General features: G+C 47.3%; 1 protein-coding gene across 3 annotated transcripts; it reads right to left on the bottom strand.

Moving 5' to 3' along the window:
• Window positions 1–117: 117 nt before the first annotated feature.
• Window positions 118–25,998, bottom strand: CUNH12orf76 (chromosome unknown C12orf76 homolog). 3 transcript variants are annotated; one of them, XM_033220655.1, is made up of 4 exons: window positions 25,794–25,998; window positions 17,926–18,101; window positions 15,833–15,940; window positions 118–1,409 (listed from the first exon to the last, which is right to left on the bottom strand). In XM_033220655.1, exons 1-4 carry the CDS (start codon window positions 25,806–25,808, stop codon window positions 1,301–1,303), a joined length of 408 nt encoding a protein of 135 aa, XP_033076546.1. In that variant the 5' UTR covers window positions 25,809–25,998; the 3' UTR covers window positions 118–1,300. The 3 variants fall into 3 exon arrangements, 1 of the variants encoding a protein (XP_033076546.1); XR_004439591.1 differs by lacking the exons at window positions 15,833–15,940; window positions 17,926–18,101; window positions 25,794–25,998 and adding an exon at window positions 6,958–7,236; XR_004439592.1 differs by lacking the exons at window positions 15,833–15,940; window positions 17,926–18,101; window positions 25,794–25,998 and adding an exon at window positions 6,958–7,494 and having other exon boundaries at window positions 1,267–1,562.
• Window positions 25,999–27,583: the final 1,585 nt, after the last annotated feature.

Below are 27,583 nucleotides of genomic sequence, written 5' to 3'. Positions count from 1 at the left end.
GGAAAAAAAAAAAAATTTTTTTCACTTCACAGAGCTTCTTTAAGTGATTAGATCAAATTCAAACACATACCTGCATTTCAAACACTTGGGAAATAATTGGTGGAGTAAAACAATATATAGGATTTTACTTTAATTTTAATTGACATTTTGCTCAAAAGCACAGAACAGTGAACATTTCAATGGCTCAATGTTACAAGATTACAAACAAAATCCTTAAGTTAAACAGTTACAGTATCCTGCTTCAGTTATTTCACATTAAATGCAGGTTGTTAAAATCAGTGCTGTGCTTGAACACAAGATAAGCATTTCAATTTAATAACAAAATTAAATCTAGCACCTTGAAATAAATATTGACGACCGCTTTATAAGTATGAAAGTATAATTTCAATAGGAGGAAAAAATCCAGTTCACCAACAGTGCAAACTAATAGCAGCATTTTCAAAGAGGAGATGAAATGTGTGTAAACACACACTGGCCGGTACAGTGGACGTGCACTTCTGGCTGGGCCCTCCCCACCCAGGGATGAACAGAGCGCCTGCTGAGCCTTTTACATTCCAAATCTGGAAAGCTGCCTCAAGTTTCAGACCGTGGGCTACAAAGACTCAAATGCAGGGCAACAGAGATCAATGTGTTTAAGCAGGATGGGGTCCTTTTTTGTGAGAGGCCAACCTAGTAACATTTCCAGTCCAACCCCAGAGCCTTCCAGGCCAAAGGTGCATGTAGTAACAGGTCTACCTGATGTGACCCTGACTTCAGGGGGAGCACCTGAGTGCAGGGCCAGATGCAGGTAAGGAATGAGGGCCCAAGTTCCCCACAGCTGACACCACTTTGCAACCAGCGCATTCTAGGCCAACTCAGGTGAGATAAACAACAAAAAAAAAATGTCTGTGATTCTTAACCCACTGTAACCAAATGGTTCTTAAATAGGGAATGTCTACATGGTAAGTCTCCCTCTATTAACATTTTCAAGCATTAATGATGAGTTCTTTCCAGTGTGGTTCTTACAGGCACTCACAAGGTGAATGTTTTCTTTCTCATGAACACTCCATCTTTACACTGACCTTTGGAGCTTTCAGGTCTTTTAACAAGTACAGTCAGATAGAAACACTGAGAAGCAGATTCAGGGGCCAATTATTTGCACTACAGTGTTAGGAAAAAATAATTTCTAGTAGATGTTTTCTTCTAATTCATTTAGCGTTTACCAACTGTCCAGACCAAAGGTCATTTCCAAGTAGTAAAGTTTTGATTCCAACTTCTCCACTGGCCCGTGTGCAACACAACTTATCCTATTCCCAAATACTCATTGAAGAACTTGTCTGGCTGTCACCGACGCCGAATGGGCTTGTAGACACAAAATGCCATGAGGATGACAGTCACCAGCAGGATGCTGAAAATGGTTCCCATCAACACTGCAAAGGGAAAACAGGTTACTTCCTAACGGCAGCTCCAGGTCAGGCAATTCATCTACTCACTGCCAATGATTTATCAAATGCCACTTGCTGCCAGGCACTATGTCAGGTGCTGTGCAAACAGCTGTAAACAGATCCTCTCTCCAGTTGTCTCTATGTATAGTGGGGGGAGAAACAAACGGTGAGAGCATTTCACATATCTTGATATACCGTGGAAAAAAAACAGTAATGGGCTAGGGATGGAGACGGGGTGGGCAGCAGGAGGTAGGACAGTCAGGAAGCATCCGAGGAGGAGACTCACAAGCTGAGACAGGCCGAGTGTGGTGGCTCATGTCGGTAATCTCAGCACTTTGGGAGGCCTAGGTGGGTGGATCACTTGAGGTCAGGAGTTCGAGACCAGCCTGGCCAACATGGTGAAACCCCCATCTCTACTGAAAATACAAAAATTGGCCAGGCATGGTGGCAGGTGCCTATAGTCCCAGCTACTCAGAAGGCTGAAGCAGGAGAATTGCTTGAACCCAGGAGGCGGAGGTTATAGTGAGCCAAGATTGCGCCACTGGGAGACACAGTGAGACTCCATCTCAAAAAAAAAAAACCAAAAAAAGCTGGGACCTTACGAGTGAGGCTCTGCAGGGAGTGTGTTACAAGCCCAGGGATCAGCTAAGGAAGGGCCTTGAGGCCAGTATAAGCTCAACACACTCAGTGAACAGAAGGGAGGCAACCAGGCAAGGAGTGCAGGAAGAGGCAGGAAATCAGACCAGAGAGGAAGGCTGGGGCCGGTCTGTACAGGGCCTTGGAGACCATGAAGGAAACATGGATTTTAAGTTTAAAGAGAAGCCACTGGGGGGTTGTAGGCAAAGGAATGACATCATCTGATTTAGTTGGGAAAAAAGAGATTCCTCTGGCTTTTGTGTGGAGAATTGTCCGATTATAGTGGGGCAAGAGAGCAGGATGCCCAACTATACCTTTAAAGCCATTAATAAAAATCTGGAGATTCAATGAAGTATTTCAGTCTCAAGATGAGTCTCAACAGGGCCTTATGAGCAAAGAGGCAACTAACCCACAAATCTGTTATGTTTGGCCGGGTGCGGGGGCTCCTGCCTGTAATCCCAGCACTTTGGGAGGCCGAGGCAGGCGGATCACGAGGTCAGGAGTTCGAGACCAGCCTGGCCAATATGGTGAAACCCTGTCTCTACTAAAAATACAAAAAACTAGCCGGGCGAGGTGACGGGTGCCTGTAGTCCCAGCTACTCAAGAGACCAAGGCAGGAGAATGGCTTGAATCCAGGAGGCAGAGGTTGCAGTGAGCCAAGACTATGCCACTGCATTCCAGCATGGGCAATAGAGGGAGACTCCATCTCAAAAAAAAAAAAAAAAAGAAAGAAAAAAAAAAACTGTTGTTTTTAAGACTAAATTTCACATCTGAAATTTTCAAGGTGCTCAGGTGAGAAACGGGAACTACAACTGATTACTCAAGTTGAGCCCTGGAGGTACAGGATAAGGACCCGGGCTTTAAACTACTTCATAACAAAAAAGAAAAAAAAAAAAGAAAGAAAAAAATAAACTAGCATAACCAGCAACCGTTCAGAGGTTTATTCAATAGCAGCAGTGATATGCAATCTTGTTTCTGTGACTATCTCAGTGATCTTGGGAAGCATTCAAAACCAGCAAATGTACACTGACGTGTGTCTGTAGCGATGTGGGCCCATCCCAGGTTTCAGCTGGGGCCTAACCATAGTTGTTTTTCAGTCTCATTACTGTTCCTTTTTGAAAAACTAAGATTTAGTCAGGCGAGGTGGCTCATGCCTGTAATCCCAGTACTTTGGGAGGCCAAGGCAGGCGGATCATGAGGACAGGAGATTGAGACCAGCCTGGCCAATATGGTGAAACCCTGTCTCTACTAAAAATACAAAAATTAGCTGGACATGGTGGTGGGCACCTGTAATCCCAGCTACTCAGGAGGCTGAGGCAGGAGAATCGCTTGAACCCTGGAGCCCAGATGGCACCATTGCACTCCAGCCTGGGCGACAGAGCGAGACTCCATCCAAAAAAACAAAAGAAAAACCAAGAGTTGACCATAGTTTTACTCAAATCAGTAACTCTGTAGTATCTGTGACAGCCCCCCTCCAACATACCCTCCACGCTTAAAACAGTTATTATTGTAAAACCGACTATACAGAAAAATCAGGCCAGGTGCGGTGGCTCAGGCCTGCAATCCCAGCACTTTGGGAGGCCAAGGCAAGCAGATGACCTGAGGTCGGGAGTTCGAGACCAGCCTGACCAACATGGAGAAATGAAGAAACCCTGTCTCTACTAAAAATACAAAATTAGCCTGGCATGGTGGCACATGTCTATAATCCCAGCTACTTGGGAGGCTGAGGCAGGAGAATTTCTTGAACCCAGGAGGCAGAGGTTGCAGTGAGCCGAGATCACACCACTGCACTCCAGCCTAGGCAACAAGAGCAAAACTCAGTCTCAAAAAAAAAAAAAAAGAAAGAAAAGAAAACTCATCTTTTTTTGATGAGTGAGGGGGAAGAAGGAAGGAGAAGCTGTCAAAGACAGTATGTCATAACTTCAAAGGCCAGAAGTAATTTTAAGATCTTTGTCAAACAAAATCTACAACCTACGTGAACTAAATGTCACGTCTTAAAATAGCCCTTGTTAACACCTGCCCTAATTTCCAAAAGTCCTGAATTCTGAGTTTCTATGGTTTGGACTACAATTGGACTTAAAGTTGTCTTATTCCATTTAAATAAACCATTTTCTTGCATCTCGCATTTTGGAAGCACTCTAAAAAATATTTAAAACTCCCGGCCGTGTGCGGCAGCTCAAGCCTGTAATCCCAGCACTTTGAGAGGCCAAGGCGGGCGGATCACGAGATCAGGAGATCGAGACCACTCTGGCTAACATGGTGAAACCCCATCTCTACTAAATATACAAAAATTAGCTGGGCATTGTCGCGGGCACCTGTAATCCCAGCTACTCGGGAGGCTGAGGCAGGAGAATCACCCGAACCAGGGAGTCAGGGGTTGCAGTGAGCCAAGATCGCGCCCTTGCACTCCAGCCTGGCGACAGAGCAAGACTCCACCTCAAAAAAAAAAAAAAAAAAAAATTTAAACTCCCAAGCAGGAATGCAGAAGATTGGAATTGGGGGATGGAAATCTACCTTTAAAAAATAAAAAAGGCCAGGCGCAGTAGCTCACACCTGTAATGCCAGCACCTTTCGAGGCCGAGATGGGCAGATCACTTGAGATCAAGACTTCGAGACAAGCCTGGCCAACATGGAGAAACCCTGTCTGTACTAAAATTACAAACATTAGCCGGGCACGGTGGTGGGTGCCTATAATCCCAGCTACTTGGGAGACTGAGGCAAGAAATCACTTGAACCTAGGAGGTGGAGGTTGCAGTGAGCCAAGATCACGCCACTGCACTCTAGATTGAGCGACAGAGTGAGACTCCATATCAAAAATAATAATAATAAAAGTAAAATTTAAAAAGGAGCTTAAAACCATGAGTTGTTAGGTACACAGTGGCCATGCATTTGGGTCCTGATCAATTCTCCCACTCGCCATCTTTTCACTTCTCCCTACACTTTGCATGCAGTGACAGATGCCTGAATGGCAGGCCCAGGCAGAACCTTAAAAGAATGTTTTCAGGCCGGGCGCGGTGGCTCAAGCCTATAATCCCAGCACTTTGGGAGGCCAAGACGGGCGGATCATGAGGTCAGGAGATCGAGATCATCCTGGCTAACACGGTGAAACCCCGTCTCTACTAAAAAATGCAAAAAACTAGCCGGGCGAGGTGGCGGGCGCCTGTAGTCCCAGCTACTCGGGAGGCTGAGGCAGGAGAATGGCATAAACCCGGGAAGCGGAGCTCGGCAGTGAGCGGAGATCGGGCCACTGCACTCCAGCCTGGGTGACAGCGGGAGACTCCGTCTCAAAAAAAAAAAAAAAACAATGTTTTAGGCCTGGCGTGGTGGCTCACGCCTGTAATCCCAGCATTTTGGGAGGTCGAAGTGGGCAATTCATGAGGTCAAGAGATCAAGACCATCCTGGCCAACATGGTGAAACCCCATCTCTATTAAAAATACAAAAATTACCTGGGCGTGGTGGCACATGCCTGTGGTCCCAGCTACTCAAGAGACGGAGGCAGGATAATTGCTTGAACCCGGGAGGCGGAGGTTGCAGTGAGCCAAGACCGCGCCACTGCACTCCAGCCTGGGCAACAAGAGTGAAACTCCATCTCAAAAAAAATAAACACCTATTGTACAGAACTGTCTAGGACAGCATTTCTCAAACTATATCTATGGCAAAGGAGTAGTTTTTATAATTTCTAGTCTAGCACCACTGCACTCCAGCCTGGGTGACAGAGGATACCCTATGGTAAAAGAAAAAAAAAAAAAAAACAATGTTTTAGGCCTGGCGTGGTGGCTCACGCCTGTAATCCCAGCATTTTGGGAGGTCGAAGTGGGCAATTCATGAGGTCAAGAGATCAAGACCATCCTGGCCAACATGGTGAAACCCCATCTCTATTAAAAATACAAAAATTACCTGGGCGTGGTGGCACATGCCTGTGGTCCCAGCTACTCAAGAGACGGAGGCAGGATAATTGCTTGAACCCGGGAGGCGGAGGTTGCAGTGAGCCAAGACCGCGCCACTGCACTCCAGCCTGGGCAACAAGAGTGAAACTCCATCTCAAAAAAAATAAACACCTATTGTACAGAACTGTCTAGGACAGCATTTCTCAAACTATATCTATGGCAAAGGAGTAGTTTTTATAATTTCTAGTCTAGCACCACTGCACTCCAGCCTGGGTGACAGAGGATACCCTATGGTAAAAGAAAAAAAAAAAAATAGGGCTGCAAACCGTACATTTCTCATTAAGTTACTGTGAGGCTCAAATGAATTCGCGTATACAAAGTGCATAGCACAAGACATGGGATGTAGGAAATGCTCAAAAACCGTTACCATTTTTGCAATAAATACTGGCTCCTCTGGGAAAGAAGAGGGGTGAGGTAAATGATGTGCCTTGTTGTGAGCCTGAGCCCACACAGCCAGCGAGGAGGGGACCCAGACTGAGACTCAGGTCTCCGGATTGCAGTTCATTCATGGGCAACTAGTACATATTGAGAGCCTACTGGACACCATGTCTTGTGGGTGATCCACCCGAGGTGGGTGGATCACTCGACGCCAGGAGTTCGAGATCAGCCTGGCCAAAACAGTGAAACCCCATCTCTACTAAAAATACAAAAATTAGCCAAGTGTAGTGGGGTGCGCTTATAATCCCAGCTATTCGGCAGGCTGAGGCAGGAGAATTGCTTGAACCTGGGAGGCGAAAGTTCTGGCACATACTGAGCACTTGCTGAGAGGTAAAGCTCAGGCCTTCTGCCCCAGGCTTTTGGAGAGGGAGTCTCGGGGCCTCACCTGCACTCCACGCCCTCACCCATCTCCCCACTCTATCCCCTGTCCGCTCCGTAAGCCCGGCTCCAGCACCCGGAGCGGTGAAAGCTCGGGCACTACCCGCCGCCCGCCAGCTCCAGGACCGCTCACCCAGGTTCTGCCTGCGCAGCACCGCGTACGGCCGGCTCCGCTCCAGCGGATCCACGGGGCTCGGGGCCTCTGCATCCCCGACCAGGAGGCTGCAGAGGCCAAAGCACAGCCACGATAACGCCGGACGCAGCATCTTCCCTAGCCCTGCAGAAGCAAGAGAGGCCACTTCCGTCGCAAGCCCTGCCTCTGTCTCCTCCCAGGTCTCTCTGCGTCGCTGCCACCGCCCTTCGGGCGCGCCTCATTGCCATGGTAACTGTGCGTTCTGGTCTAGGTTCCGCTCTGCCCAAGATTTGTTCCGGATTAACGTTCCTCTATAACTAACGTTTCCCTCGGACAAACTTTCCGTACCAATCAACTTTCCGTCTGTGCCAACGTTCTGCCGCGATTACCGTTCTGCTATGGTTAGCGTTCCTTTATCCATTGAGGTAGAGGTCTTGTAGGTCCATTTGGGGCCTATTGAAGATTTTTTAAGAATCCATGCATTGTCTTATTAAACTTTCATTACAGGCCCGGAAAATAGATACTGTGTTTCTGTTGTACAAATGCCACCTTCTGGCCGGGCGCGGTGGCTCAAGCCTGTAATCCTAGCACTTTGGGAGGCCGAGACGGGCGGATCACAAGGTCAGGAGATCGAGACCACCCTGGCTAATACGGTGAAACCCCGTCTCTACTAAAGAATACAAAAAACTAGCCGGGCGACGAGGCGGGCGCCTGTAGTCCCAGCTACTTGGGAGGCGGAGGCAGGAGAATGGCGTAAACCTGGGAGGTGGAGCTTGCAGTGAGCTGAGATCCGGCCACCGCACTCCAGCCTGGGCGACAGAGCCAGCCTCCGTCTCAAAAAAAAAACAAAAAAAAACAAATGCCACCTTCTCAGGGAGGCTTTGCCCAGACATCCTTTTCTGAAATTGCAACACTCCTTTTCCCTTAATGTACATTCTCCCTACCTTCGTTCTCTTCCATTCTCCCCATTCACTTTAGACTCATCACCATTTACCTTATACATTTGATGTACATTTGATGATTTTCTGAGGACCTGCTCCGCCGTAGCATGTGAAGTCCATGAGCACAGCGATTTTGTTCTTGCTCTCTGCTCTGTCCCAGAGACTAGAAGAGTAGCATATTATATTCCGTAACTGTTTGCTGAATACATGAGGGAACTGAGCTAAGTGTTTGGCCCAACACTGCACACACAAAGTGGCAGAGCTGGAATTTGACCCAAGCATAGTTTTGAATCTGGAGGCTTTACCACCTCACACATTGCCTCACCTCCTGAAGGCTTGATTTGTAGTGGGATTAGTATCATCTACCTCACAATGGATGTGCAATACAAATGTCAGAGGCATGTGAACCAGAGCAACCCCATCTTAAATAGGAGCTGGGTAAAATGAGGCTGAAACCTACTGGGCTGCATTCCCAGATGGTTAAGACATTCTAAGTCACAGGATGAGACAGGAGGTCAGCACAAAATACAGGTCATAAAGACCTTGCTGATAAAACAGGTTGCAGTAAAGGAGCTGGCTATAACCCACAGAAACCAAAATGGCGACAAGAGTGACCTCTGCTCGTCTTCAGTGCTACACTCCCATCAGTGCCATGACAGTTTACAAATGTCATGGCAACATCAGGAAGTTACACTATATGATCTAAAAGGGGGAGGCATGGATAATCCACCCCTTGTTTAGCATATCATCAAGAAATAACCATAAAAATGTCCAACCAACAGCCCTCAGGGCTACTCTGTCTATGGAGTAGCCATTCTTTTATCCCTTTACTTTCTTAATAAACTTGCTTTCACTTTGCACTGCGGACTTGCCCTAAATTCATTCTTGCGCTAGATCCAAGAACCCTCTCTTGGGGTCTGGATTGGGACCCTTTTCCTGTAACGCATTTCTGGCGACCACAGAAGGAACTATAGTGCAGAAACCTGACCCAATGGCTACCTCTGGGTGTTGGGGTCCGGTAACACTACCAGGTGCTTGCCTGCAAAGGGAAGGTGCAATCTGCCATGTTAAAGACACTGTGCACCAACTTCTTCACTCCGTTCTCCATGATCTCCTCTTTCACCTCTGCTATCCTTTTCACCTTGCTGTGCACAGAACTGATGGCAGGCTCTTTCCACTGGTATAGCTTGTCACTCACCAGAGCAAAGCTAAATGGCAGACACAGGAAAGCATCAATGGGAGGCATAGCACAGTGGGCTGGGAGGCAGGCTCTGCAGGCCACTTCTGTTCCAATCCTAGCTCTGCTGCATGACTTGTTTCCATGTGACTCGTTTTCCCTGTCTGCACAATGGAAAGCATAGTCATACCTACCTCGTGAATTGTAAGGATAAAATGATACATGTCTGCCCAGTATCTGGCACATACTGAGCATTTGCTATAGGTAAGCTACTGCCCCCAATCTCTTTTTTTTTTTTTTTGAGATGGAGTCTTGCTCTGTCACCCAGGTTGGAGTACAGTGGTGCGATCTCGGCTTACTGCACGCTCCGCCTCACAGGTTTAACTGATTCTCCTGCCTCAGCCTTCTGAGTAGCTGGGATTACAGGCACACGCTACCACACCCGGCTAATTTTTGTATTTTTAGTAGAGACAGAGTTTCACCATGTTGGCCATGCTGGTCTCGAACTCCTGACCTCGTGATCCGCCTGCCTTGGTGGCCTTCCAAAGTGTAGGGATTACAGGCGTGAGCCACCACACCCGGCCCCCAATTCCATTCTTTAACATTGCCTAACATGGACCCTCATAGATAGGACAGTTTCTCCAGTCATAAAATCCCACTCCAGTGGGTTCACCAGCTTCGTCTGGAGGCTCAGTAACACATCAGCACCTTCCAGTCTAAGGCTGTGTCTGGTGAATTTTCAGAAACACCCACCTGCTTTATCAATAACATTGAAAATGGCAGCTACTCTCTCTCTCTCTTTTTTATTCTAGAGAAAGGGCCTTGCTCTGTTGCCCAGGCTGGAGTGCAGTGGTGCAATCATAGCTCACTACAACCTCTAACTCCTGAGCTCAAGTTGATCCTCCCACCTCAGCCTCCTGAGTAGCTGGAACTACAGGTGTGTACCACCACGCCCAGCTAATTTATATTATTTTTTGTAGACCCAGGGGGGGTCTCTTTATGTTGCCCAGGCTGGTCTCGAACTCCTGGCCTCAAGCGATTCTCCACCTCAGCCTCCCAAAATGTTGTGGTTACAGGTGTGAGCCACCACACCAGGCTGCAGGAGCTACTCTTTATTGGGAACTTAATACGTGCCAAGTGTTCTACATGCATCATCTCCTTTAATCCTCACAACTGTAGGAGATAGTTACTGTGATTGATTGCATGCATGTGCCATCACGTCCAGCCTAAAGGGTTTAAATGCTTTGTTTACTCATTCAGAGTTTATTTATTTAGTCCCTTCTCTCTGCCCTGATGCTGAGTGATATTAGCAAGTCTAAGATGATGGCTTCCCTCTATGAGCTGACCTTGGGCTGAGCTGAGACAGAGTGGGCCAAGACTCAGCCTCAGCTGTTCTCCACATTGGCTGTGTAACCACCCAGGGAGCTTTCAAAATTGCAGCTCCCCAGTCCCATCCCTGGAGACTATGATTTCGTGAGTCTGGGGAGTTATCCAGATACCTATATAAATTTTAAAAGTTCATGGCTAGGCTCAGTGGCTCATGCCTGTAATCCCAGCGCTTTGGGAGGCCGAGGTGGGCGGATCACAAGGTCAGGAGGTCGAGATCATCGTAGCCAACATGGTGAAACCCCGTCTCTACTAAAAATACAAAAATTAGCTGGGCATGGTGGCGCATGCCAGCTACACAGGAGGCTGAGGCAGGAGAATCGCTTGAAGCCAGGAGGTGGGGGTTGCAGTAAGCCGCTATCGTGCCACTGCACTCCAGCCTGGTTACAGAGCTAGACTACGTCTCAAAAAAAAAAAAAAGTTCCCAGGTGAGAATGGGCACGGTGGCTCACTCCTGTAATCCCAGCACCTTGGGAGGCCGACATGGGTGGATCACTCAAGGCCAGAAGTTCGAGACCAACCTGGCCAACATGGTGAAACCCCATCTCTACTAAAAATACAAAAATTGGCCAGGTGTGGTGGTGTGCGCCTGTAATCCCAGCTACTCGGGAGGCTGAGGCAGGAGAATTGCTTGAACCTGGGAGGCGAAGTTTGCAGTGAGCCGAGATTGCACCACTGCACTCCAACCTGGGTCACAGAGCAAGACTCTATCTTGGGGGAAAAAAAAAAGTTCCCAGCTGATTCTAATGCATAGCCAGGGCTGAGGACCACTGGGAGGCTCCTGAAAGACAGCTCATATTTGACAATAGCAAGTACATTTGAAGAAGAGCATTCCTCATGACCCAGCAATGAAACTCTTACCTATGTGCCCTAGAGAAACTCTTGTACATGTGCCAGAGTTATGGACAAGAATGCTTCTGCAGCATTGCTTGTAAGAGGGAAAGCAAGAAATAACCTATATGTTCTCAAACAATAAATGGATAAATTGTTGGATTCATACAATGGGATGCTTTGGACCAGGCACAGTGGCTCATGCCTGTAATCTCAGCACTTTGGGAGGCTGAAGCAGGAGAGTTGCTCAAGCCCAGGAGTTTGAGACCAGCCTGGACAACAGGAAGAAACCCTGTCTTGACTAAAAATACAAAAATTAGCTGGGTGTGGTAGCACATGCCTGTAGAGATGGAGGCCAAGGTGGGAGGATTGCTTGGGCCCCAGAGGTCAAGGCTATGGTAAGCTGTGATTGCACCCCTGCACTCCAGCCTGGGCAACAGAGCAAGACCCTATCTCAAAAAAATAATAAAATAATTTTTAAAATGGGATGCTTTGGAGCAATGAAAATGAATTAACTAGAGCTGTGCATATCAACATGGAAATAACCTAACACTGAACAAGCAAAGCAAGCTGCAGTGTGATATAAAGTTTAGAGAAATCCAAAGCAACATCATGTACTCACAACTACCTATACATGAATGTGCATAGCAGCACTATTCACATAACCCAAATGTTCATGTATGGATGAATGCATAGGCAAATGTGGTCTATCCATTCAATAAGATGAGATGTTATTCAGCCATAAAAAAGGAACAGAGTACTCATACTGCTATAACATCGATGAACCTTGAAAACATTATGTCTGCTACCTCAAAGAAGCTAGTCACAAAAGGCCACACATATTGTATGACTCCATTTATGTGAAATACCCAGAATAGGTAAATCTATAGAGACAGACAGTAGATTTGTGGTTGCAGGGGACAGAGGGAGGGAGAAATGGTGAGTGACTACTAATGGGCATGGGGTGTCCTTTTGGGGTGATGAAAATGATCTGGAACTAGATAGAGGTGGTGGTTGCACACCTCTCTGAAATGCCACTGAATTGTTCATGTTTACAGTGGTTAATTTTGTGTTCTATGAATTTCGCCCCAATAAAAAAGTAAAAATTAAGTATTTTTTTTTACATATGTAGACATATATGTGCTTAGAAATATAAAAACAAGGGAATGACCAATGTCAAATTCAGGGTTTTGTTTAGAGATGGAGTCTTGCTATGTTGCTGAGGCTGGAATGCAGTGGCTATTTCACAGGTGCAATCATAACACACTACGGCCATAAACTCCTGGGCTCAAGAGATCCACCAGTCTCAGCCTCCCACAGTGGGACTGCAGGTGCAGCCACTGTGCCGGGCTGCAGGGTGTTTACAAAGGGAAAGGAAAGAGAATGAGAAGAAGGATGCGTTTGCAGGGAGCAAAACTGGATTAGTAATGCTTTATTTCTTAAATTGGATGGTGGTATGTGGGTGTTATATTATTCACAATACATTTTAGTATTTCTATAGCATTTATTTAAAAAGAAAGATTGTCAAGAAAGATGTTGGGGTAAGAGGTAAGAGATCCAAATTTGAGACCTAATCAGCATATATGAGACGAAGGTTTTTTTTTTTTTTTTTTTTTTGAGACAGAGTCTCCCTCTGTCACCCAGGCTGGAGTGCAGTGGCACTATCTCTGCTCACTGCAACCTCCACCTCCTGGGCTCAAGCGATTCTCCTGCCTCAGCAGGAGTAGCTGGTATTACAGGCATGCACTGCCACACTCAACTAACTTTGTATTTTTAGTAGAGACAGGGTTTCACCATGCTGGCCAGGCTGATCTCGAACTCCTGACTTCAGGTGATCCACCCACCTCAGCCTCCCAAAGTGTTGGGATTACAGGCGTGAGCCACCATGCCTGGAAGAGAGAGAGGTATTAAATAGAATTGTAACTGCCCAAAGGGTTCACCTTGCCTGCTGCCTGGACAGAGCCAATTCATCAAGACAGGGGAATTACAATAGAGGAAGAAGAATTCACGCAGAGCAAGCTGTGCGGGAGACCCGAGTTTTATTATTACTCAAATCGGTCTCCCCTAGCATTCAGGAATGGAGCTTTTAAGGACAACTTGGTGGGTTGGGGTAAGCCAGTGTGCCAGGAGTGCTGATTGGTCAGAGATTAAATCATAGGGAGTCGAAGCTCTCTTCTTGTGCTGAGTCAGTTCCTGGGAGGGGACCACAAGATCAGATGAGTCAGTTTATTGAGCTGATCCATCAAGTGCAGGGTCTGCAAAATATCTCAGGCACTGATCTTAGGAGCAGTTTAGGGAGGGTCAGAATCTTGTAGTCTCCAGTTGCATGACTCCTAAACCATAATTTTTAATCTTGTGGCTAATGTTAGTCCTACAAAGGCAATCTAGTCCCCAGGCAAGAAGGAGGTCTGCTTTGGGAAAGGGCTGTTACTATCTTTGTTTAAACTATAAACTAAGTTTCTCCCAAAGTTAGTTCAGCCTACGCCCAGGAACGAACAAGGACAGCTTGGAGGTTAGAAGCAAGATGGAGTCAGTTAAGTTAGATCTCTTTCATCGTCTCAGTCACAATTTTGCAAAGGTGGTTTCAGAATTCCATAGACAAATACGATAATGCTTGATAATACATTTCAGCCCAGCATCCCAACACATACATGGTACATACAGCGCTTTCTCATGTTGTATGTTGCAATGTTCTCCTGGAACAACTCTGGGTCACTGTGACCCACCATTTGGGAAGCTCAATTCTGATTTCTCATGTTCATTCCAGAATGTGCAACATATGACAGATCAGCCTTAATGGAATCCAGCCCTCTCCTAAACAGAAAACATGTCTCTGTGTCATGATGAACATGTAAATTTTAAGAATTAAAATCTTTTAGGCCAGGCGCAGTGGCTCACTCCTGTAATCTCAGCACTTTAGGAGGCTGAGGTGGGCTGATCACTTGAGGTCAGGAGTTCAAGACCAGCCTGGCCAACATGGTAAAACCCTGTCTCTACTAAAAATACAAAAATTAGTTGGGGGTGGTGGTATGCACCTGTAATCCCAGCTACTTGGGAGGCTGAGGCAGGAAAATAGTTTGCATCTGGGAGGTAGAGATTGCAGTGAGCTGAGATTGCGCCACTGCACTCCAGCCTGGGCAACAGAGCCAGACTCCATCTCAAAAAAAAAAAAAAGTTTCAGTGCTGCATCAAAGAAAAAAAAGAGGGAATGAAAGCCAGTTTGCACACTTTACCTGTAGGAGGGGAATACTGTGATCATGAAAATGAGTTTGTACTGTCCTCCCTTTGGAAAGAAAGTGCTAATGACCATCCCAGAAATACTCTCCTGACCTTGCTTGGTGACTAAGGCAAGCCATATCACCCCTCCAGGTGGTAGGTTTAATCCCTGACCTTTTTGCTCTAAGAGGCTATAAATTTATGCATTCTATAGAAGGCAAAGCTGCTGGTGCCTGGAGCTCAACAAGGGTGTGAAGAAGCTGAGGATTTTACTGGGTTGGGGAGGATGGATAAATTTCGGGGGTGTGGTGGTGCATGCCTATAGTCGCAGCTACTTATTAGGTGGAGGTGGGAGGATCCCTTGAGCCCAGGAGTTCAAGACCAGCCAGGGCAACACAGTAAGACTCCAGTCTCTTAAAAAGAAGAAGAAGAGGAAAGCTGGAAAGAGTCTGGGAGGTAGACGAGAGCTAATGGGAGAGAAGTCATTGATATGGTTTGGTTGTGTCCCCACCCAAATCTCATGTTGAATTGTAGCTCCCATAATTCCCACATGTTGTAGGAGGGACCCGGTGGGAGACAGTGACTAAGTCTTATGAGATCTGATGGTTTTATAAGAGATTTCCCCTTTTGCTTGGCTCTCGTTCGCTCATTGCCTGCCACCATGTAAGACGTGCCTTTCGCTTTTCACCAAGATTGTGAGGCCTCCCCAGCCCCGTGGAACTGTGAGTCCATTAAACCTCTTTTCTTTATAAATGACCTAGTTTTGGATATGCCTTTATTAGCAGCATGAGAACAGACTAATACATCCATCAAGGCGCACTCACAGGCAAGTCTGGATGAGGAAGAGCCCTGGAGTGGCAGGGAAATAAGGATGGAGGGTGAGGTTGAGCCCATGGAACTCTCAGGCTGCTTGTGCTAGACTCACCAAATGGAGATGAAGGTGTCCACCATAAAATCGGTCTTCAGAGTCCCAATCCACATGCTCTGAATATGAGTGACTTTCTTTTTTCTTTTCTTTTTTTTTTTTTTTAAATGAGACAGAGTCTTGCTCTGTCGCCCAGGCTGGAGTGCAGTGGCATGATCTCAGCTCACTGCAAGCTCCACTTCCAGGTTCACGCCATTCTTCTGCTTCAGCCTCCCAAGTAGCTGGGACTACAGGCGCTAATTTTTTGTATTTTTAGTAGAGACGGAGTTTCACCGTGTTAGCCAGGATGGTCTTGATCTCCCGACCTCGTGATCCGCCCACCTCGGCCTCCCAAAGTGCTGGGATTACAGGCATGAGCCAACGCACCCAGCCGAATATGAGTGACTTTCACACACTTACACTGGCATCGCAGGTGGGATGGGCCCCATGCTAGCATGGTTAGATTGTTCTTCAAGTTCTGCAGGAAGGATGTGCCTTTCAGCAAAGTTCCTCTGCCCCTTACAGCTCCTGAGGTTCCAGAGCAAAGGTAACACCAAAGGGCTGAGCCTTCAAAGTGAACTGCCCTCATATCCCTTAGCTCATGACTAACCCAGGGCCAACAGACATCTTCATGGACCCCTAAAGAACAGTGGCGCCAGGCATTGTGCCTGCAGTGCAGCATGGTGAAGCTGAGCAGACAGCCTCTGATTCTCTTATTTAAAATCCCAAGAGGAGAATCTAATCAAGTCCATCCCTGGTCCACTAGGCCATAGTGGGGGCTCAGCAAGGGTTGAGGACCCAAGAGATGCTCTGAGAAGAAAATGGGGGAGGGCCAGCACCCCCAAGGCAAGTTAAAACCCGAGTATATTAGTTCTGTAACAAATTACCACTAACTTAGTGGCTTCAACACTAATGTATTCTTTTGCACTTTTGGGGGTTAGATTCCTAAAGTCAGTCTAACAGGGTAAAAATCAAGGGCTAAAAAGAAAAAGTATAAATTAAGATCCCAGCTGGGCGCAGTGACTCATGCCTGTAATCTCAGCACTTTGGGAGACCAAGGCAGGTGGATCACTTGAGGTCAGGAGTTTGAGGCCAGCCTGCCCAACATGGCAAAACCCTGTCTTTACTAAAAATAAAAAAATTGGCCGGGCGCGGTGGCTCAAGCCTGTAATCCCAGCACTTTGGGAGGCCGAGACGGGCGGATCACGAGGTCAGGAGATCGAGACCATCCTGGCTAACACAGTGAAACCCCGTCTCTACTAAAAATACAAAAACTAGCCGGGCGAGGTGGCGGGCGCCTGTAGTCCCAGCTACTCGGGAGGCTGAGGCAGGAGAATAGCGTAAACCGGGAGGCGGAGCTTGCAGTGAGCTGAGATCCGGCCACTGCACTCCAGTCCGGGCGACAGAGCGAGACTCCGCTTCAAAAAAAAAAAAATAAAAATAAAAAAATAAAAAAATTAACCAGGCGCAGTGGTGGGCGCCTATAATCCCAGCTACTCGGGAGGTTGAGGTGGGAGAATCATGTGAACCCATGAGACTGGGATTGCAGTGAGCCAAGATCATGCCATTGCAAACTCCAGCCTGGGTGACAGAGCGAGACTCTGTCTCAAAAAAAAAAAAGATCCCAGCACAAATCACTCAGGCAATCACTGTTGAAACTTTTGAGTGTCTTCTAAATATCTCTCTATGTCCACACCTAGACACACAGATACACTGATGTTACAAACGTGGCCACACTCCAGGCTGCAGGCTGTTTTGTAACTTGCTCTTTTTACTCAATAATATGTTATTAATTCTTTCTATGACAGTAAATATATATCTGTGATAAAGACAGATCTATGATACACAATCATTTTCAGTGGCTAAAGAGTATCCTAGTGACTGAATATATGAAACTGCCCATTTTGGCAGGTCATGGTGCCTCACGCCTGTAATCCCAGCGCTTTGGGACGCCAAGGCAGGCAGATGACTTGAGGCCAGGAGTTCAAGACCAGGCTGGCCAACATGGCGGAAACCCCATCTCTACTAAAAATGCAAAAATTATCCAGTCGTGGTGGTGCATGCCTGTAATCCCAGTTACTTGGGAGGCTGAGGCAGCATAATCACTTAAACCTAGAAGGCGGAGGGTGCAGTGAGCTGAGATCATGCCACTGCACTGCACTTTAGCCTGGGCAACAGAGTGAGACTCTGTCTCCAAAAAAAAAAGAAAGAAAGAAAGAACTGCCCATTTTGTAGGCCATAGCTATAGAATATAGGCAGTTCCATATGGCTCAAGCTGAGAGGTACATTGTGATAATTTGCCAGCCAGTCTCTGGGATAGACATTTAACTGGAACTTTTGTTCTATTTTCCCAATTATAAACATTTTTGGTAACCCTAATATAGTCCTTACCATGTGCCAACCACTCTTCTAAGTCTATTTTGCTGACATATATTAATTTTTGCAATCCTTACTCCCCCCCACCAAAAAAAAGAAAACAAAAACCAACTCTATAAGGAAGGTGCTAGTATTACCTCCACCTAATAGCTGAACAAACTGTGGCATGAATGAAGCAAGAAGCTTGTCCAAGGCCACATGGTAAACAGCAGCACCAGCTCTGAACCCAGCCATCTGGCTCCACAGCCTCAGCTCTCTTAAATGCTATGGTAAATGGAATTATTTTTCCAATTTCCTTTTCAAATGTTCCTTGCTGGTGTAAAACACACACACACACACACACACACACAATTAATTTTTGTGTGTTGATCTTGTTCCTTGCAACTTTACTGAATTAGTAATTAGCTCTATCCAATAGTTTTCTTGTGAATTTTTTGGGATTCTCCATATATGGGATTGTGCCATCTGTGACTAAAGATAGTTTGACTTCATTCTTTGCCATCTGGATGCCTTTTATTGCTTTTCTTGCCTAATTGCTCTGGCTAGAACTTCCAGTACCATGTTGAACAGCAACGGTGAAAGCGGGCGTCCTTGTCCTGTTCCTGATCTCAGGGAGAATGAACTCAGGCTGTGCTCCTAACAACTGTGCTCACTGTGTGTCCACCCTACATTCATGTTGCCAGGAATCCCTGCACAAGCTTCTTCTCACACCTAAGGCATTAAGTCTGTAGGACTTCTGGGTCAAAGGGTGTGCATATTTTCTTTCTGAGTTCATTTTCCCAAATCATAAATGCTTGAACCATTTCATGCTTCCATCACCAAAGAAAGAGTGTGCATACCACCTCTTAAGCAGGGCTTGACAAACAAGAGGGTAGTCGTGTGAACTTGGCTGAGACAGTTGAGGGTCTGGTCACCAGGCTGGGAGCACATGGCCTGTAGGATGGTGGCTGTGAGTTTGAAGAAGAGGAGAGACATAGTAGCAGTGTACAGCCATTTGAAGAGGGACACAAGGCAAAACTTTAACCAAAGGTGAAAGTTACAGGGGGATAGATTTTGGCTCATTTTCTCAGGAAGAAAAGTAACAGGGCAGTCCCAGAGCAGAACATGCTTTCCTTGTGGTTGCTGCTGGTGATGGTGAGGAAGATGATGAAGATCATTTTCATTTACCACATCAACTTCCCTTTCTCTCCTGTCCCCTTTCCATCTGCACTTAAACATCATTTCTCTACTAAAAATACAAAATTAGCCAGGCATGGTGGCGCATGCCTGTATTGCCAGCTACTTGGAAGGCTGAGGCAGGAGAATCGCTTAAACCCCAGAGGCGGAGGTTGCGGTGAGCCGAGATCACCCCATTACACTCCAGCCTGGGCAACAAGAGTGAAACTCTGTCTCCAAAATACCCCCCTTCAATCCCACATTCTCCTACCACCACTCCATGCCTCTCTTCTTTATAGCCAAGTCCCCTGAAAGAGTGAGTCATCATATCCATTTCTGCATCTCCATTCACTCCTCCGCCCACTCCAGTCTGGCTCCCACCCCCATCCTTCTCTAAAGCCAAGTAAACAACAACGTCATTGTCACTAAATCCAACAGACACACCTCAGACCTGATCTTCCTGGAACTCTCAGCACCAGTTGACACTGTGACCATGCCCCACCTCCCTCACCTCCTTCCCTGAGCTCGCAGGAATCCGCCTTTGCCTGACTTTCATTGGATCTCCATAGCTACGCCTTCTCAGAATCCTTTGGGTTCGGCACTCCCACCCTTTAAAGGTTAGCACTTCTCTGGGTTCAGTTCTCGGCCCTCTTGCTTTCTCATCTACTTCTTATCTTGCTGGTGAGTTGCAGCTTCTTCCATGGTTCTAGTTCACATCTATATGCTGGTGATATAGAAACCTACATCTCAGGCTGGGCACAGTGGTTCATGCCTGAAATCCCAGCATATGGGAGGCTGAGGTGGGAGGATCACCTGAGGCCAGGAGTTCGAGACCAGCCTGCCCAACATGGTGAAATCCCATCTCTACTAAAATTACAAAAATTAGCTGGGTGTGGTGGTGGGCGCCTGTAATCCCAGCTACTGGGGAGGCTGAGGCAGGAGAATCACTTGAGCCTGGGAGGCAGAGGCTGCAGTGAGCCGAGATCGCATGACTGGACTACAGCCTGGCAACAGAGTGAGAATCTGTCTCAACAAAAAAGAAACCTGCATCTCAGCTCCAGATTCATATATCCAACCACCTATTCAACATCTACATGTGTATGTTCCATAGACACCTCAAACTCAATGCCTTCAGTTCTGACCTCATCTTCCACCCCAAATTGGCCCTTTCTCCTGCATTTCCTATCCCAGCAAGTTATTCCAGCATCCATCAGTTGTCCAAGCCAGAAACATGGCACACTCCTTGACTCATTCTCTCCCTCTTTCCCCCTCGCCCATTCAGTTGCCAAATCCTACTGTTTTACCTTTGTAATATTGCTCAAAGTCATCTACTTCTCTCCTCTGCCTCTATTACCTCCTCAGTCCAGGTCACCATCAGCTTTCCTATCTGGACAACCCAATAGTCTCCTAAGTGGTCTCCTTTCCTCCAGTCTCACCCTGTCCCCTCCACTCTCTATACTGCACACTGCATACTTGTTTTTTTTGAAACGGAGTCTTACTCTGTCACCCAGGCTGGAGTGCAGTGGCAAGATCTCCGTTCACCACAACCTCTGCTGCCCGGGTTCAAGTGATTCTCCTGCCTCAGCCTCCCAAGTAGCTGGGATTACAGGCACCTGCCACCATGCTTAGCTAATTTTTGTAGCTTTTAGTAGAGACCTGGTTTCACCATCTTGGCCAGGCTGGTCTTGAACTCCTGACCTCATGATCCACCTGCCTCAGCCTCCCAAAGTGCTGGGATTATATGTGTGAGCCATCGCTCCTGGCCTACACTGCGTACTTTAATGAGAGCATGGACTATGGTGTGAGATGCTTAGGTTCAATCTCAGCTCTACCACTTACTGTAAGATCTTGGACAAGTGACTTAACCTTTCTGAGTCATTGTTTCTTCTTCTGTAATAAGAGTATATTAGGGCTGGGCGTGGTGGCTCATGCCTGTAATCCCAGCACTTTGGGAGGCTGAGGCGGGTGGATCATTTGAAGTCAGGAGTTCGAGACCGGTTTCGCCAATGTGGTAAGACCCCATCTCTACCAAAACTACAAAAATTAGCTGGGCGTGGTCACGCACGCCTGTAATCCCAGCTACTTAGGAAGCTGAGGTAGGAGAATAATGTTTGAACCCAGGAAGCAGAGGTTGCAGTGAGCCGAGATTGTGCCACTCCACTCCAACCTGGGTGATTGAGTGAGACTCCGTCTCCCAAAAAAGAGGATATTAGTATTCTATTGGATAGGGTTTCTAGTTTTTTTTTTTTTTTTGAGACGGATTATTGCTCTGTCGCCCAGGCTGGAGTGCAGTCGCCGGATCTCAGCTCACTGCAAGCTCCGCCTCCCGGGTTTACGCCATTCTCCTGCCTCAGCCTCCGAGTAGCTGGGACTACAGGCGCCTGCCACCTCGCCCGGCTAGTTTTTTTTTTGTAGTTTTTAGTAGAGACGGGGTTTCACCATGTTAGCCAGGATGGTCTCGATCTCCTGACCTCGTGATCCGCCCGTCTCAGCCTCCCAAAGTGCTGGGATTACAGGCTTGAGCCACTGCGCCCGGCCTGGGTTTCTAGTTTTAAACAACAGAATTTACTCTGCTGAGTTTAAGAAGAAAGATTATCCAGGAAAGACAAATCTACAGAGGCATAGAGTAGATTCATGGTTGCCTGGGTTGAGCAACCATGGGGAGAGAGTGGGAGTGCGGAGTGACTGCTGATGGATATGAGGGCTCTAACTGGGCTGATGAAATGTTCTAAAACTGGATCATGGTGATGGTTGCACAACTTGGTAAATTTACTAAAAGTCATTGAAATGTGTATTTAAAATGGGTGGTTTTATGACATGTAAGTTATACCTCAATAAAGTTAGGCCGGGCGCGGTGGCTCAAGCCTGTAATCCCAGCACTTTGGGAGGCCGAGACGGGCGGATCACGAGGTCAGGAGATCGAGACCATCCTGGCTAACACGGTGAAACCCCGTCTCTACTAAAAATACAAAAAAAAAAAAAAAAAAACTAGCCGGGCAAGGCGGCGGGCGCCTGTAGTCCCAGCTACTCGGGAGGCTGAGGCAGGAGAATGGCGTAAACCCGGGAGGCGGAGCTTGCAGTGAGCTGAGATCCGGCCACTGCACTCCAGTCCGGGCGACAGAGCGAGACTCCGCCTCAAAAAAAAAATAAATAAATAAATAAAAATAAAGTTGAGAAAAAATATAGAAAAAAAGAGATTTTTTTTTAGATAGGGTCTCACTCTGTTGCCTAGGCTGGAGTCCAGTGGCACAAACATGGCTCACTGCAGCCTCAACCTCCAGGATCAAGTGATCCTCCAATCTCAGTCTCCCCAGTAGTTGGAACTACAGGCCTGCACCACCATGCCATTTTTTTTTTTTTTTTTTTTTTTTTAGAGATGGAATCTCACTTTGTTGCTCAGCTGGTCTCAATTGGTCTCAAACTCCTGGGTTCAAGCAGTCCACCCATCTTAGCCTCCCAAAGTGCTGAGATTACAGGGGTGAACCCCTGCAGCTGGCTGAATAAAGAGATTTTTTGTTTTTGAGACAGAGTCTCACTGTGCTGCCCAGGCTGGAGTGCAGTAGTATGATCTCAGCTCACTGCAACCTCCGCCTCCCAGGTTCAAGTGATTCTTCTGCCTCAGGCGCCCGAGTAGCTGGGATTACATGCACCCACCACCACGCCCGGCTAATTTTTGTATTTTTAGTAGAGACAGGGTTTCACCATGTTGGCCAGGCTGGTCTTGAACTCCTGACCTCAAGTGATCCAGCTGCCTCAGCCTCCCAAAGTGCTGGGGTTACAGGCATGAGCCACTGCACCCAGCCCCCCCCTTTTTAAATTTTTTTAATTGTCTCAATATTTTTATTTATTTTTTATTGTTTTGAGACGAAGTTTTGCTCTCATCACCCAGGGTGGAGTGCAGTGGCGCAATCTCGGCAACTTCTGCCTCCCGGGGTCAAGCGATTTTCCTGCCTCAGCCTCCAAGTAGCTGGGATTATAGGTGCCTACCAGTACGCCTGGCTAAATTTTGTATTTTTTCTTTTTTTTTAGTAGAGATGGGGTTTCACCATGTTGATCAGGCTGGTCTCAAACTCTGGACCTCAAGTGATCCACCTGCCTTGGCCTCCCAAAGTGCTGGGATTATAGGTATGAGCCACCATGCCTGGCAGGGGATTGATTTATTTATTTAGACTGAGTTTTGCTCTTGTTGCCCAAGCTGGAGTGCAATGGTGTGATCTCAGTTCATTGCAATGTCCGCCTCCCAGGTTCAAGCGATTCTCCAGCCTCAGGCTCCCAAGTATTAGCCGGGCATGATGACAGGTGCCTATAATCCCAGCTACTTGGGAGGCTGAGACAGGAGAATTGCTTGAACCCAGGAGGCAGAGGTTGCTGTGCGCCAAGATCATGCCACTGCAGTCCAGCCTGGGCAACACAGCGAGACTCTGTCTCAAAAAAAAAAAAAAAAAAAAAGAGCTTGGAAGTCAATTTTCCCCAGAGTGTCCAGACGAGAACTCGGCCCACTGATGCCTTGATTTAGGCCTGTGGGACTGTGTTAGTTTCCACTGCTGTGTAACAAATAGAAACTCATACAGCCTCAGACAACCCTCATTCCATAGGGCTAGCAGTCTGTAGAGGAACAGAGTGGGGCCCTCTGAGGCATGGGGTCCAGGGAAAGGGATCCCCTATTGTATGGGTCAAAGGGCAACGCTTCCCTCTATTCCTGAATTTGAATTCTGCTCATACCCAGCATCCCATGTTATTCCTTGTGTATGGAAGTATTGCCTGGGGCATATGTTTGGAAAGCCTGGGTCTCATGCTGTGTCCTAGCCGCAAGGGAACCTGGGACATTCAGTTGTGACATGTATTAGGGAGTGGAACTCATAACACAGATAGTTCCCCAAACATGTTGTGGCCGTTCACGTCATGATCGACCATTCCAACAACCAATACTATAGGATTATATGTAGGAGGATCAAATAGGCCAACACATGTTACATGCTAAGAATGGAACCCAGCACATGCTAAGACCTCAGCAACACTCAGTAGCTCTTATATTTCAAGCAAAATAATGTCTCTAAAATGAAAATAGCATAAAACTCTTCACGTTTTCTGTATGTTTCAATATTTTCTACTAAGATGCTGGCGGTTGGGAGGACAGCTCTCCATGCTTTCTCAGTGCCCCCCAGATGCAGCTCAAGGTGCTCCATGATCTTGCCCCTGCTAGCTTCCCCAGCCCCACCTTGGCCTCGCCTTCTTGGCCACTGTACACGCCAGTTGCGGGACTGTGAAGAAGCCAGACAAACTGCTCCTTCCTCTTCTCAACACTGTGCTACCCACGCAGGAGGGCTGAGAGGCTCCAGTGCAGGGTGGGAGGCTGGGCTGGGGCGGTATCCCCAGTGGCCTGTGGGTGCAGGAGAGAAGCCTCCATCCTTGCCCCTCAAAACAAGAAAACCAGATAGTAAGGCAGCTTTTCATAAGGCTATAGCCATTCATTTGAAAAAACCATGCTGGCCGGGCGCGGTGGCTCAAGCCTGTAATCCCAGCACTTTGGGAGGCCGAGACGGGCGGATCACGAGGTCAGGAGATCAAGACCATCCTGGCTAACACGGTGAAAACCCGTCTCTACTAAAAAAAATACAAAAAACTAGCCAGGCAAGGTGGCGGGCGCCTGTAGTCCCAGCTACTCGGGAGGCTGAGGCAGGAGAATGGCATAAACCCGGGAGGCGGAGCTTGCAGTGAGCTGAGATCCGGTGACTGCACTCCAGCCTGGGCGACAGAGCGAGACTCTGTCTCAAAAAAAAAAAAAAAATGCTTGTCTTTTGAGATGATGTGCTTCCAGCTATTTGGGTGTTTTGGTGTTAGATATGAACAAAGGGATGAAGATGGATGGTAGTAGGCAGGTGTTTTAATTTATTGCCTGAGATTCTTTATTTATTTATTATTTTTATTATATATATGTATGTATGTATACATATATGTGTATATATACTTTTTTTTTTTTTTGAGACTAAGTCTCGCTGTATCACCCAGGCTGGAGTGCAGTGGTGCAATCTCGGCTCGCTGCAACCTCCGCCTCCTGGATTCAAGCAATTCTTGTGCCTCAGCCTCCTGAGCAGCTGGGATTACAGGTGCCTGCCACCACTCCCAGCTAATTTTTGTATTTTTAGTAGAGACACGGTTTTGTGATATTGACCAGGCTGGTCTCGAACTCCTGACCTCAGGTGATCTGCCTGCCTTGGTCTCTCAAAGTGCTGGGATTACTGGAGTGAGCCACTGTGCCCAGGCAACATATATATATATACACACACACATATATATACACACACATACATATATATATATATATATATATATTTAAGTATTTTAAGACAGGATCTCAGTCTGTCACCCAGGCTAGGGTGTAGTGGCGGCATGACCACAGCTCACAGCAGCCTCAACCTTTGCCTAACCTCCTTACCAGTGCTGTGGTAGTCCTCGAACCTCTCCTTGGTCTTCCTCAAGTCGGTAAAAGGCATTATCAATCCCTTAGGAATCCAGAGCCAGCCTTCACCTCCTAGCAAATCCATCAGTTCTGCCTCAAAACACATCCCAGCTTTGTCCACATAGGCTCCAGCATCCCATTCCAGCCCAAGTTTCCATCTCCTTGCATCTGGTGACTCTAGCAGCCTTCTCATTGGTCCCTCACCATTATTCTGGTCCCACCACACTCTATGCTCTGCACAATGGTCCATGAGAGCTTCTAGAAACATGAGTCAGATGGTTTCACTTCTCTGCATAATACTTTTCAGTGGCTTCCCATGGTACCGAAAAAATCAAATTCCAACTCTTCCCCTGTCCTGCCCTCTGCTCTGGCCCCACCCTCCTTTCTTACCAGGTTCTGGAACATGCTGTCCTTGCTGTTCCTCTTTTGTGCTTCCAGATCTTTGCATTTACTGTTCTCTTGGTCCTGTGTGTCACGTGGCTGGATTCTTCTCCTCCTATGGGGTCACCTCCTGAACTGGGTCATCTCTGACCTTCTGACCTCCCCCTCAAGCTCTCACATCACCTAGGTATCACGGGTGGGATGAGAATGTGGCAGACCTCATGTTTCTATTTCCCTGAAGATGGTCAGAGCAGGCCAGCCACAGTAGCTCACACTTTGGGAGGCCGAGGCAGGCGGATCACTTGAGGCCAGGAGTTCAAGACCAGCCTGGCCAACATGGCAAAACCCTATCTCTACTAAAATTACAAAGATTAGCCTGGTGTGGTGGCACATGCCTTTAGTCCTAGCTGCTCAGGAGGCTGAGGCAGAATCATGCGAATCCAGGAGGCAGAGGTTGCAGTGAGCCAAGATCACGCCACTGCACTCCAGCCTAGGTGACAGAGCAAGACCCCATCTAAAAAAAAAAAAAAAAGCAGGGCGCGGTGGCTCACGCCTGTAATCCCAGCACTTTGGGAGGCCAAGGCGGGCAGATCACCTGAGGTCAGGAGTTTGAGACCAATCTGACCAACATGGAGAAACCCCGTCTCTACCAAAAATACAAAATTAACAGGGCGTGGTGGCACATGCCTGTAATCCCAGCTACTCGGGAGGCTGAAACAAGAGAATCACTTGAATCCGGGAGGCAGAGGTTGTGGTGAGGCGAGATCATGCCATTTCACTTCAGCCTGGGCAACAAGAGCAAAATTCTATCTTAAAAAAAAAAAAAAAAAAAATCAGGTGCAGAGGGGCCATGCTTGAGTTGGATTTGCTCCTCCTGGTGTCTGGTGGTCTGGTGCCTCCCTGACCTCCGTGCTGGGTTCACTTCTATTCAGACCTACAGGTGTGCGGCCACGCACTGGGAAACAGGTGTCCAGACAGGAGCTCCCTTTTAATAGCCAGGAACTAGTAGAGCAGCACCATCTCCATGGTGATAGCCAGCCTGGGACCACGAATGACAACACAGGCTCACTGTTGGCCCCAGTGGAGGCTAACTAGGCAGAGGAGAAGCAGCAGCTGTGAGTGGAGTTTGTTCTCCTGTCCCTCTCTCAACCTTCCCTAGTCTGTGGCCATTGGAAAAGCTTCTGTGAGGACTGATCTCCAGGGAAGAGGGAAATCTTCCCAACAGAATGTAACCATCTTTTATGCCTTTGCTTACAATCTTCCCGTGGCTTCTCAACTCACTCGGAATAAAATCTAAATAATTCTCCTAGGTGGTACCATTGTAAGCGGCTTGGTTTAAGCAATAGCTTGGTGTCACAGAAACCAAATAGTAGTTAAGTACCAAGGTGAGTTGGCAGCCTCCGTGGGCCAAGTCGCACATCCCAAATGAGCAGGGCTTCTGGTGGGACTGAGGAAGGAACCGAGATAAGAATAGGAGCTCAGCAATTACCTAGGCAGAGTCTCCACAGCCCAAACAAGCCAGCACTAGAGAAGAAGACTTCAGAAATCCCTGGAATTTCTGGCTTTTGGGAAGACTTTGTAACAAATCACTGTATTTTGTCTGCCTACTCTTCCCACTTCCTTTTCCCTTTTTGTCTGGTAATAGGATCTTCCTTCCTAAGGAAAATCCACTGGATGTGGTTCAGTAGGACTCACACTGCTCCGTCATCTTCTCGAACTCAAGACCTCAGGTGATCCACTCACCTTGGCCTCTCAAAGTATTGGGATTACAGGCATGAACCACTGCACCCCGCTGGCTC

This window comes from Trachypithecus francoisi, unplaced genomic scaffold (genome assembly GCF_009764315.1).
Source record: "Trachypithecus francoisi isolate TF-2019V2 unplaced genomic scaffold, Tfra_2.0 Lachesis_group11, whole genome shotgun sequence".
NCBI classification, from domain to species: Eukaryota; Metazoa; Chordata; class Mammalia; order Primates; family Cercopithecidae; genus Trachypithecus; species Trachypithecus francoisi.
Note: the sequence above shows the minus strand (reverse complement) of the source record. Positions and strands in the feature narration are given on the sequence as shown.